The 12,731-nt window shown below is 35.8% G+C and overlaps 1 protein-coding gene across 6 annotated transcripts; it reads right to left on the minus strand.

Annotated features, from left to right (window-relative positions):
• Nucleotides 1-186: 186 nt before the first annotated feature.
• On the minus strand, nt 187-10,942 carry LOC121794771 (paired amphipathic helix protein Sin3-like 5). Of its 6 annotated transcripts, none has more exons than XR_006049355.1 (23): nt 10,754-10,942; nt 10,603-10,645; nt 10,312-10,484; nt 9,479-9,634; nt 9,197-9,383; nt 9,002-9,100; nt 8,739-8,912; nt 8,493-8,664; nt 7,966-8,102; nt 7,621-7,696; nt 7,116-7,396; nt 6,887-7,041; nt 6,483-6,610; nt 6,144-6,398; nt 3,404-3,976; nt 2,719-2,774; nt 1,698-2,294; nt 1,525-1,625; nt 1,296-1,434; nt 1,050-1,202; nt 797-943; nt 609-720; nt 187-535 (listed from the first exon to the last, which is right to left on the minus strand). XR_006049355.1 is itself a non-coding variant. In XM_042193111.1 (23 exons), exons 3-23 carry the CDS (start codon nt 10,383-10,385, stop codon nt 425-427), a joined length of 3,849 nt encoding a protein of 1,282 aa, XP_042049045.1. In that variant the 5' UTR covers nt 10,386-10,484; nt 10,603-10,645; nt 10,754-10,942; the 3' UTR covers nt 187-424. The 6 variants fall into 6 exon arrangements, 5 of the variants coding, with proteins under 5 accessions (XP_042049045.1, XP_042049041.1, XP_042049042.1 ...); XM_042193111.1 differs by having other exon boundaries at nt 783-943; nt 8,493-8,616; XM_042193107.1 differs by having other exon boundaries at nt 783-943; nt 8,493-8,661.
• Between the last annotated feature and the right edge of the window lie 1,789 nt (nt 10,943-12,731).

The following is a 12,731-nucleotide window of genomic DNA, read 5'->3' on the forward strand; positions in this document are numbered from 1 at the left end:
CCACATAAGCAAACCAGCACTTATTTAAACATGTCACTATATAGCCGAAGCTAAAAACATTTAGAGCATTACTATTTCACTCTCAAGCCTTTTCTTATGAGAGCATTCTCAAGCACAATAGAAATCCAATAGATTTTGGAAGGCTAAATATAACAATAGTAAGCAACCATAAATATAGAAATGTAGTGAAGTAAAAACAGTTTATTGACTTCATTAAAAGTAGTAAACACAGAAGCCTCAGAGAATGCAGATGACAATCGGAAAGAGTAGACAAAACCGAAAGAATAAATATTCTTTATTTTAAATAACTCGAGTTTTCATCAATTCACCTTTATTAATTGAAGAGCTCAGTCTCACTGCATTCTGCTGCACTTACAGGGAAGTTTAGCCCCACTTGTTGTTGGTGAATGGTGATTGACTACTTCTAAGCATCAACTTGCATCGTTTCGCCTTGCAACTGCTCATGTCCACACAGAGCCTTCCTCCTCTTCTTTGGCCGATACAAGAAATCTTCCGTGCCTAAAACATACGAGACCTACAAACCAGCCAAATAAAAGAGTCGGTAAAAGAGAGGATTAGTATGTGCAGCACAAGAAATGTAAAATCACCTTCAATGAGCTACAGTTCACCCTCATCTCTACACCATTTTGAAATAAAAGTCCTTCCATGGCTTTGCAAGTATCAGAATATTCGTCTCCGCTTGAGTATAGCTTTTTGTTCCTGTAAGTGTTTAGCCGGGATTAATATTTTTTGGAAGGAATGGCTTAGAAAATCAACAATACCTCTTCAAGAATACCCCGGGATTTTTGTTACTTTCGGGAATGGCCAGGAGTTCATCATTCAAGTAAGACACGAATTTGGGGTCTATGGAGTTGGCTGCTGGGTCGAGTTTATAGAGCTCATTTTTCATCAACTGTATGGTCAAACGCATTGAGCCAGGCAACTGTAGCAGTTCAAATTGGGCCTCATAGTCAATATATATTTGAACAAGATGATTTTCACTAACTTTCCAATGTTGAAACAAAGAGCGATTAGGAGGAGGTACTTACAAACTCCATTCGGTACAAGTTATCATCTGGAAAAAGAAATTGGGCATTGTTATAGTACACTGCATCAGAAAATGATTCGGGACTTCTTGTTTTTTCATAGAAATAGAGTTGGAGGAGTTTATTTTCTGTCTCCTCAGTTGCAATGAATTGTAGCTGCAGAAATTACAGGGACCAATATCTTGGTCAGAAGCGGCAAACTCTATTAAAAAATGTAGCGGAAGGGGGAAAAAATGTAATGGCAATAACCTGTTTGACAAGTTTATGTATCAGCTTGTCCAACGTAAAAAGGATGTAGGATTGAGAACCAACTAGAGCTCGACAGTCATCCTCAAACTTCGCGTTATCAGAGGATCCACTTAGCAAACTGTGTAGCGCATCCTTCAATCTGTTACAAAATATGTTGAGTATACTATTAATGTTCATATGAGCTTCATCCAGAGAAAAGGAGAGCAAGTAGAAGATCAAGGTAAACTACCTAGCATACGAATCCTCCGAATTCGCATCATTTGAAACCCTCCATTTATTGTCAGGAGATGAAGAGTGCAACTTGGCAGTCTGCATTCTTTCATACAATATCTGTAAAAGCATGGAGAGCGAGTTAAGAGGATGAAATTTGATGACTGCACTACAACCACATATACTCTTTACCTGATGAAGCCTGAAAAACAAATAGAGCGAATCATTTCCATAGAAGACATGAGAATACTTCTCTTTGCATTTTAATGCACTAGGGATGTACAATCTGATAGGCTTTGCCCATAAAAGATTATCAGGCATGGATATTGCTCCTTCAGTGTCATTGACATCTTCCATACAGTCTGCCTCCATGCCTTCACTCTCAGCTTTCTTATCATGGTCTGCATCATTATCAGGTTCTTCAGGAGAGGACTCTTCTCCATTTGCAGACTCACTTCTCGAATCTTCGCCATTTTCACTTTTTGATGAGATCCGAGTACTTTCCTCGCCTTCATTATCAGCATTAGCATCAGTTTCTTCTACAGCTTCCTTGATACACATTTCTACTGCTCCTCCCATTTCCATAGCATTAGGGTCACTTCTGCAGAGAGTCTGCTCCACTTTGGTGTTGGCAAACACGTTCTCCTCTAAAATTCCATTGGGAGATAATTCGCCCTCTTCACGCTCACCTTTACTGCTACTTTCATTTTCTTCGTGATGCTTCTGAACCTTGACCTCTTCCACATCCATCGCAGTTGAACATGAAGTGAGTTTAGTGATGGCATCATTCTGCAAGAATCAGAAGATATATGAGCAAAATAATATTTATATCAGATAATGACCCATGTAGAGACGTATATTCAAGAAAATTAAACTACAGCATGTATAGGCCACAAATGTTTTTTTTGACATCTATAGGACAGCACTTAATGGAGTTGTTGAAGCAATATAATTCTGATAGGAAAATATCACAAACTCTTCAATAGCCAACAATTAAATAGTAGGAGGCATTGGCATGTACACATGTACTAGCTCATTAATTCTTCAACATTAACTAGCCACCTCGTTCAAATGCACATCTGTGGCATCTTTCAAAAGCTCAGGAAACCCAAAACCTAACTTAAGCATATATGTTAAGAAAATTTTCAATTGGATAGAAGATGTCAGACAGTAAACTTCAACAAGAAAATATTACCCAAAAAGTTCAATGTACCTGGATTTCTCGACTAGGAGACACTGCTACCCCACGATCTGCATTTGCATGGCCGGCTTTCGATAAATGAGCAACACATCAAACAATTAATAGATGTCCATAATTCTGACTGTAGAATTGTAAGGGGGACTAGATGTGGGATAATAATGTCAATGGGATGTTTCATACTCATATTGATCTAACGGTTAGATTAATGCCACGTGTAATCTAATAATGTAGATTATTAGTCTAATAATGTAACTTAGCTAATAATGTACAAGTTTTGTAACATAATGTAGCCTTTTAGTCTAATAATGTAGCTTGGCTAATAATGTAGCATCTTAGTCTAATAATGTAGACTATCACAACCATCAAATCCAAGGATACAAGGGCTGTGATTTGTACTATGTTTGATACTCCCTCCATCCCAAGATAAGCAACGCCCTTCTTTTGGGCACAAGACTTAGGGAATTGATATTTAAAGAGTTAAAGTAGAGAGAGAAAAGTAGAGAAGTAAAGTGAGTATAAAGCAGGTTGATAATAAAGTAAGAGAGGGGATTTTTTGCTAAAAGAGGAAATGACTCACTTACAGTGGGACATCCCAAAAAGGAATATGACTCGCTTATCTTGGGACGTAGGGAGTACTAAAGAGCTGTGAGGACCCTAATACACCCCTATTGTCAATATTATAAATGATAGAACTCACCCTTCAATGTTTCCACATTCATGTCATTTTCTTGCAGAGCAACTAGAGATGCCTTGCATAATATACCACTCTTACTGGCAACATTATATGCACCATGAGAATCATCACTAATATCCCCATTAGTATTGTGTGTGTCTTGCACCCCGCTGCAAAAGGAATTCTCTGGTTGAATTTCATATCCACCTTTTGATATTTCTGCAGGTTCGCAGTAAGCAACCTCATCGGCATTACCTCTATTCTCGGGACCAATTTGGTTCAAGTTTTGCTTTGTATGATTGTTAGCCTTAACAACATATTTTTTGTCCTCTGCACTGGAAGGACGGGAAGGAACACAAAGCAAAGGCTCAACGAAGGCTGTCCAGATCTTCATGACTTTGTCACGTTGTTCAGGTGTACAAATTTCTTTGCAAGAATATTTCACAAGCTGACATATATCGTCTTGGATATCCAGATCAGGATAATCGAACTCCATATCAGGTTTAGTGGGCTGTGTATATGCAGCAGCAATAGAGAGGACCATTTCGTCTTCAGTCTGATTCTTTTTGCTCATCTCTTTGATATCAGCTAGCAATGCTGAATAGAAGAAATAACAAAAAAAATACATTGTCAGAAAAAAACCTATTATCAATTGCCATTTTAGAAAGAGGATATATAAATATAACTATTTAGAGCAATATGTGGATAATTAATTATTCATGCTTGAAAATAAGATGATTCAGAAGATAGCTCTAGAACTCATGTGTCGGTTCAATTGGCCGAGAGCTAACATGAGATAACATTGACCTTCCATATATATAGATATTTTACTTGATTATTAAATGATAAAAGAAAACATATAAGAAACCAATAATGTCACTTCATACCAAACAAACAATTATACTGTACATAAAAAAAGCATCAAGGCGGCCAAAATCACCCAAGTAAAAAGAGAATATACAGTGTGCCGAGAATGACTGATTAGCTATGCCAGAGAGATTTAAACGAGTTTCTCAGTTTCCACATATCATATGATCCTTTTACCAACAAAATGAAAATGATGTTACTCTTTCTCAAAAAAAAAGAAAAAGAAAATGATGTTACTCAGGTGCAGCAATATGCAACCAAAAGTTAGAATTCTTCATTTAAACGGAGAAATATCTACAATTTTTTAAAACATACTCTTTCAATCTGAATTTTGTAGCAAGTATATTTATGACAACGGAACTAGATTTCATATCTAGTTAACTCCATGAATCTAAAATTAAATTCATAGTAAACTTTCCGACAGAAAAGAAGGTTAATAGGCATCATTTATGCAGCTGTCCTTTTTCATTTCAATTTCAGTGGTTACATGTCAAGTCATGAAAATTTCTGATTATAATGATTACTCCGCAAAATCTACCTGAACCGCACATGACGTGGAAGCAATGGCTAGAAATTTGTAACGCCACAAACAAGTTACAGCCATATTACAACATAAATATCAAAATAACACAGATAAGGGGGTTTCATCAAATATGGAGGAGCACAACAAGTTTTCTTTGTTTGATTTCTCTTTCACAAATATTGCAACTCAGGAGCACAGATGAACTGTGTATACTTCTGATAACTCAAAAAAGGAACTTTATCTATGAAAATGGTAAAACATTACATTTCCATGAATTCAATTATTAAAATCATAGAAAGCCAATATGGAATGAAATTGGGAATAAGTAAATACCATAGATACCTGACTCTGAGAAATCAATGGCAAGTGCGTTCCGCATGGCCATATATATGGAGGAATGGATGAGAAGTGAACCCACGGGAAAATTCAGGCGAGAAAAAAGGGAAGCGAGAGAGATAACGGGCGGCGGTGGAGAAGCGGAAAAGAAAGGCGATGAAAACGAAGACCAAAGGGGGAACTTAAATTACAACTACTCTGAAGACGACAAATTTTATAGTGCGTAAATGCACTGGAAACCGGTGAAATAATAAATATCAAAGGTCAAAAAGGGGAAATAATGATAAATTTGTGCAGTTGGGACTGTCATTTTGCAATATATATATCGTCATATAGGACCAAGCAACATTAACATAAACCAAATCTTCTGCCAACAATGAACCATTAAACTCCAGTAAGAACATATGACAGCTAGAAAGTACGCCTGGACAAAGTATCAAGTGACCAAGAAGAAACTCCAGCACTTACATATAAGACTCAAACAGAAGAAGCCACAAACAAATATGCACAAAGGATGCCAGAGCAGACATACTTCAAAATTTCCCAAACAAGAAGCACCAAAGCAGGCCATCCCTAAATTTTGTGTGGAAAAGCTTGCATCTAGCAGATGTTGCATTTGTAAACTTGACACAATTTTCAGAAAGTTTCATGGACCCCTAGTCACACATTTAGCCAGGTTTGCAGAGAGCACATTTTTTTATTTTTCAAGTGTATATTTTTCTCCATTGAGCCAATCTACATCCCCTCACAAACTAGAGTCACCCACATTTCACGAACCATATTTATAAGGAGCAAATGTTCATAGCAAGCCAGTCTAAAAAATTTCTTGTGCACACACATTGCAAGAGAAAACAAAAATAGATGCTTTTTCTAGGCTACACATAGAAGATAATCTTTATATGTGTGATCTCTCGTACCTAAATTTGTGCCTTGTGATTATATGAGTACTAATCCTTCAATAAAAATACTACAATGCAGAGAAACATAGCCTTATGATGATTTAAGAAGGTACCAAGTCAAATAACATTATCCTAGTACCTTTGGCGGTCAAGTTCTTTGTATCCTGCTGTTTGAAGTAGAAGCTCCTGTAATCAAGTGACTTATGGTAGTTCTTAGAACAAATTTCAGCCCAAACTTTGTTAAAATCAGCATGACACCTTGCCCATTCTTCTTGTTTCTGCTTCAACCGGGTTAAAATAACTGGCAGGGCTAGAGGTGCATTTTTCTTTAATACATCCATTACATCTAGCCCATGGTCACCGTATAAACGTTCAATACATCGCAGGTGAATTGCTGGAAGGAAAAACGGAGGGTAAAACCAATAAATATTTCAACCAGTATATATACTATGACGAAATCACTAGAAACATACTATACCTGACAGGCGATTTTCAATACAAACTGAACTTTCCATTTTATTTGTATGAGCAGTCATACTGTCTAAGAGTTCTTCAACATGCTTGGCTGTTGCATTTACCGAATCCAACAACATGTCGAATTCAAACCTGGAAACACAATAAGATCACCAAGTGTCTAGACATCATAAATCACCCATTCAAATCTCCTTCTTGAATAAAAGGGAAAGGATGGAGAAGCTTCAAATAGCATTAAACTGTTCTCACTGCCTATAGACATTCCACGTGGACAATATAATTAGGGTAAATAAATTTGAGGCTCAACTGACTAACTAATACCGGAGAAGGTCGAACCATCAGACATACAACAGATGGATGTACATTCAGCAAGCAATGAACCACAGACAGAGTTTTGAGGCATTTTACCTATCATCCTCACATCGGGATAAGATTTCTTCATACTGATTTTTCTGCATATGTTTGAATGAGTAATCTTCACTTCCTGAAGTGACGGATACCCAACGGTCATTCAGTACTTCATCACCAATCTTTGTTCTCCAGCTTGCTGTTGGAACTGGAAACTGCCTTATTGAAGTGTCAATGGATTAGTGAAATACGTAGAATACTCAAATATGAAGTAAATTCAGTAACCTACATTTTCTGGAAGAAGTTTATAACTAGGAGTGCAGCTCTCACAATTAGAGAGATCGAGATCTTGAATGGGTTTTGACATAAACTTCTCTTTACTTGCATAAGAAGGTAGCTTATGTCCCATGACATCTTTAGTGTTTGAGGCAAGACCTCTATCGCATATATCCCTTTCTCTAATTTCATAATCTTTTCTTTTCTCTCGGTCTTCCCAGTCTTGATCATCTCCATCTCTTTCGTGCTTTAAAAATCTAAAAACTTGTTTAGAGTTCTGCAAGCTTCCTGAAGCTGAAATCAGACAAAGTTGTTGGTCTTTTACATACTATTCTCAAACACATTAACATTCCTTTCTGATTTTTTTTTCCAATATAAGTGAATATAGTTTTTAAAAAGTAAACTTACAAGTATGACAAACAATAAGATGTAGTACGGTTAACTCCACTACTTGACCACATCAAATAGCAAGAGAAAAGTGAAATTACTATTGGCAAGCAAACATAATAAATGATTACCATTTCTCTCAACGTAAGTTACAAAATCGTCACATGCCTCTGTAACATATGTATCTGTTCCAAGCAAGCTACTCACCTGACATTAAAAATTGCCCATCCAAATTAGTCAGCACAGGAGGCAATAGATATGGATTATAACATAAAAAAGTGAGTCCATTCACTTTGCTCAGCAATATTTAGCAACTAGAGATATGGACAATTGTTGTTGTGGAGTTAACAATGTGACTGACATCATAAGATACTGTTACATTGTCATAGTTCACAAGCAGCACCAGAAAATTAGAAAGTAGGGATATCAAGATGCAGAGGGAGCTAAAGAAAGGTGGCTAAGAGAAGAAAGATTACCAGTATCCGGAACTGAGCTGCAGTGGCAATCTTGCTTTTAAAGGAACGAATGCAGTCTAAAAATTTCTCGGCAATATCAGTATCACGTAATTGATCTTTCACTTTATCACGGAATTCTGCCTCCATTTCCAGCATCCCTGCGAAAAATCCAAGCTAAAATTAGCTTTTTCTAGATATTTCAAATGAATTTTAGCCAAGTTGCTAATCATTTAACCTAGCGTCTGTATATATCTAATATTGCAGGAGATTTCCAGAATAGAAAGTTCATTTTTGATATAAAACTTATTAAATGATACTCCTAATAGGGTTCCAACAGGGAATTGGACAAAATATGATATTTTTACAATCAATGTAAGAAAAAAATAGAATATAGGTATTTGAAAACATTGATTAATGATGGTTATGATAAATGAATGTGGAAGTATGAATGAGTTCGTTATAACCATTTAATACTAGACTCATGACTATCTAAATTATCAAAAAGTTGGTTCTGAGTTTGCAGATAATGCCCGCAGCATCTTTCCTACCTCGGGGAAACTGGTTAATGGCACAATCATCTCGGCGAGAAAATTTTCTTCTGTGACCTAAGCTCTCATCATGATCCCACTCATTTTTTTGTCTGTCTTCTCCCTTTTCCTTGTCCTTTTCGAACTGTTCAAGGTCATAATGATTGACAAGCCCATCACAAACTGCAGGCTTCTGAAACAAGTAGCAGAAGCATAGCAAAATTACCATTAAGAACAATAACATCAAATGCACTCAAATCAAACTACCTTTTCAACACGTGCAGGCCTTGTTATGGCCATCAGAGAGCCCCTATCGTCTCCAAGTAGGTTGTGGTTCCTACCAGACTGTGCATTGTGAACAGAGGGCGTACTCGAAGTATCAGGTAGGAAATGAGTAAAATCGACAAGAAGGTCATCGTGGCCCTGAAAAAGAACTGAAACCTACAAAAAAAACATTACCCAAACACTAAAATTTGTTCGTTCGTAGTACTGAAACAAATACTCAAGAATGTGAAATAACATTAGCCTACCTCTTGATAAACCTCTGTCAAAGACTTATCTTCCTTTCTGCACATATTCAAAGTCCCAAGGAAAGCTTTGTACACATGATCTTTACCTCGGAATCTAGTCTGCAATTATTTTAAAGTCAGTCCATTGGTGGACATGGCATGCGATGAATAATTGAGATCAGGGGGAAAGGGGACATTGTTCTTTAGTGGCCATACCTTGATTTTGGAAACAAAACTGATTGCTTCGTCAAAGTCTATAGGCTTCTTTTTAAGATATGGTTCATCCTCAGGTGGGAGGGTGATCTCATGTCCCTTAGGCAAAAAGGTATTGAAACCCAAAATGAGGTCCCGGTTACCTTTAAATAACTCTTTCACTCTCAATATGACATCGGATGTATCAATTCTGCAAAATCCACGCGGAGAGTGCGCAAACTTTTTAACAGGGAACTGCAAGTTTGTTTTTGCGATAAATAAAAAGAGCGAAAAACGGGCTACCACCTTTGAGATTTAAAGTCTCTCATGACATCAAGAAATTCTCCATATTTATCCTTGTTGTCTTGAAAAACCTCCTTTATGTATTTGAGATATGAAAAGGCATCCGTTGTTGTCAACCCCTGGGCGCTGCTTGCAGTTGACAATTGGACTTGCCCAGATCTTCATCAACCCAACAGAATGCAAATTTCAGATAAGTAATAGGACATGACTATCTTTAATCCCTAATGCTGAAAAAGACTTAAAGGCAACTTCCATTGCCCCGTAATACAAATTTCTCATCACAAAAGGCACATAAATAAGTAAAATATTCATCTTTAAGTATACTTTAAAACATAAGGATCTCCCAACATCTTTAATTCCTAATTAGCCAATTAGGGCAACAAAATCAAATTTCATTGAATCCTCGATCAGTCTATATGTTGATAGCTTTTACTATAAACTTGTAATTCTTAACTGTGATCAACAAACGAAATCACAACAGGTACCACAAAGTTGGAGGTTGATCAGAAAAATCAATTGTATTTTCAATTTTCTTTATGAATTATCATATCAACAGACCATCAACCACGAAAGAGGAAGAAACACAATAACCTGGTTCTTATCTCTCCAGCTATAGATGGCCTAAAACGAAACATGAAAGCAACCAAAAGTAGTGAAATTTGGGAGAGAATGGCAGCAGAATACATGCAACTCAATGATTAGCAATTCTAAATAGAATAAAGATAAGTTCTTTGCAGCAATAACTGCCTAGTCAAGAAACCACTGCTGGCTCAAAATAAAGATAAAGCATCAAATTCTAACAAACAAACAAAACAAAATTTCGAAAAAAATCGTACTGCTCGACGCCAGGAGAAAAGGCGGGTTGCTTGATTTGAGAAGTCAAGAACACATCATCTCTAGACCTCTTCATCCCAATCCGCTAACTATCGCTGCTCTCTAATTGTAAAAAATCTTCAACAATCACGCTTTATTTACTCAAATTGGAAAGAATTTTGCGATCCAACAAACCCTGCGGATAAGTAATTATGAAACTACTAAACTTAATTACATGAAGAAGCGTCGATAATTAGATCCATTAAGCACCGCCATTCGGTAATTAACGTAAATTGACCAGCCTCAATCCATACCTCTACGGTGATCACCGCCAAATTATCCTATCATCAAAAAATCCTGCAAAGTAACCCAAAATTTTCAAAAAGCTTCAGACACGTAACTTGAATTATACGAAAGGCAACAATTCAGAAAATCAGCATTGCAAAAGTTGGAGAATTATTTTACATTGGGCCTATGAAGAAGCAGAAGACAGTTAATCCCAGCTTCGCGCGAAACAATGTATGCACAATTTGAACGTATGCAGACGTATATGTATATATGTAATATGATTAAAAATATTTCAGAGTATTTTCTTCGTCTTTTCTGAACCAAGAGAGAAAGAGACGAGTTTAAGAGAGAGAGAGGAGAGGGTATATGCAGTGCGGTTGGTGTATATATGGAGAGGAAGCTGTTGACAAGCGTAATACAACATCATATCAATGGCAATTTCGTAATTTTTCATCATGGAAATTTATTTGCAAATCCTTTATTTATTTTTTCAGAGTGAATACATTTTTAGAGCATCCACAACGGTGGACGGACGGCGTCCGTCCGTCCGTGCCGCTGGCAAGGACGAGCTCCACTACTGCTGCGCTCTTGCCGCTGGCACGGACGTGCTCTTAGCTAAGAGCATGAGGCGTCGACGTGGCATGCTCTGATTGGCTCGTTGATTTATCATTTTTTATTATTATTTTTAAAATCGAAAAAATCTGAAAAATTCAAAATTAATAAAAAAAATATTTTCCCACTTCCTAATAAAATATATCCCTTTTTTTTCCACACTTTTAATTTATTTTTTTTCATTATTTTTACCCCAAAATTCATACTTTCATCTATAAATAGTCTCATTTCAAACACAAAAAATGACACTATACCAAACAACTCTCTCAATCTCAAATTTTAGGATTTTAATTATGTAATTTTTAATTTTGAGGAGTCTAATTATGTAATTTTTAGTATTTTAATTATGTAATTTTTAATTTTTAGGATTTTAATTATGTCGTTTTTATTTTATTTGTCATTTGTAATATTATGTAGGTTTTTTTAATGAATTTTAATATTATGGAAATGTTTTTGTTTAATTGAATTTTAAATTGAATTGTGCTCGTCCTTACGGAAGAGCACAGCTGTGGGTGTTGTGCTCTTGCCAGAGAGTATGCAGAAAAAGTGGGTCCGAGCCCACAACCGTGCTCTCTGGCAAGAGCACGGTTGTGGATGCTCTTAGGCTCTATACTTTCAACTGGAAATTTATTTGCAAATCTTTTATTTATTTTGTCAGAGTGAATACATTTTTAGGCTCTATACTTTCAGCGCCGAATATTTATGGTCCCTATACTTACAAAATATTATTTGCGGTCCATATACTATATCAATTGTTCACTCCAGGTGTTTTTTTTCACTTTTGACCAAATTTTTGGGCAAAAACGCCCATAAAAGTCTAAATGATATTTTTACACATCCACTCTCCAAAAATAGGTAGTGGTACTTATTTTGATATTTGTGTTAATTTAGATACTTTTAACTGTGATTTACTGTATTTTATTCGAATAATTTTTGTTTGGATGGGTTATAGTATAAAAAATATGCATAGTTTTAATTTTGGATTTTAACTTATTAATAATCAATTTATTATAAAGCATATATACTATTTCCTCAAACTAAGATGAATTGATTAAAATGATGATTTATAAATTAAGGGGGTTCACATTTTAAAAGTCTTTAGAAATCTTTAAAATATCGTGGCTTTTAAGCATAAATAATTAAATATTTTAATATTTTAAAAGTGTAGAGTGACAGCAATTAAAAATAGTATTATACTCCTATTATTTCATTTTTATTGCCAACTAGGTTGCTTCTTCCTGAAGCTCTCGGAAATCATTTTAATATCTGTAAGTTTATACTCTCACAGATTCAGCCCTTCTCATTCATTCAACAATGACCATTTATTCTTCTGCAGTAGAATTTTTAGAAATTTTTAGAAGAAGACAAACTGGAAAAAAATAATAGGTAGGGGCTTAAGATACACCCTTCTTTTTACTAGTTTTGTCCATGTGGGTTGTGCACACTATAACCAATCCAAACAAAAATTATTCAAATAAAACACAAATCATAGTTCAAGTATCCAAACTAACATAATTATCAAAATAAGTATGCCTACTTTTGG

This window comes from Salvia splendens, chromosome 3 (assembly GCF_004379255.2).
Source record: "Salvia splendens isolate huo1 chromosome 3, SspV2, whole genome shotgun sequence".
Taxonomy (NCBI): Eukaryota; Viridiplantae; Streptophyta; class Magnoliopsida; order Lamiales; family Lamiaceae; genus Salvia; species Salvia splendens.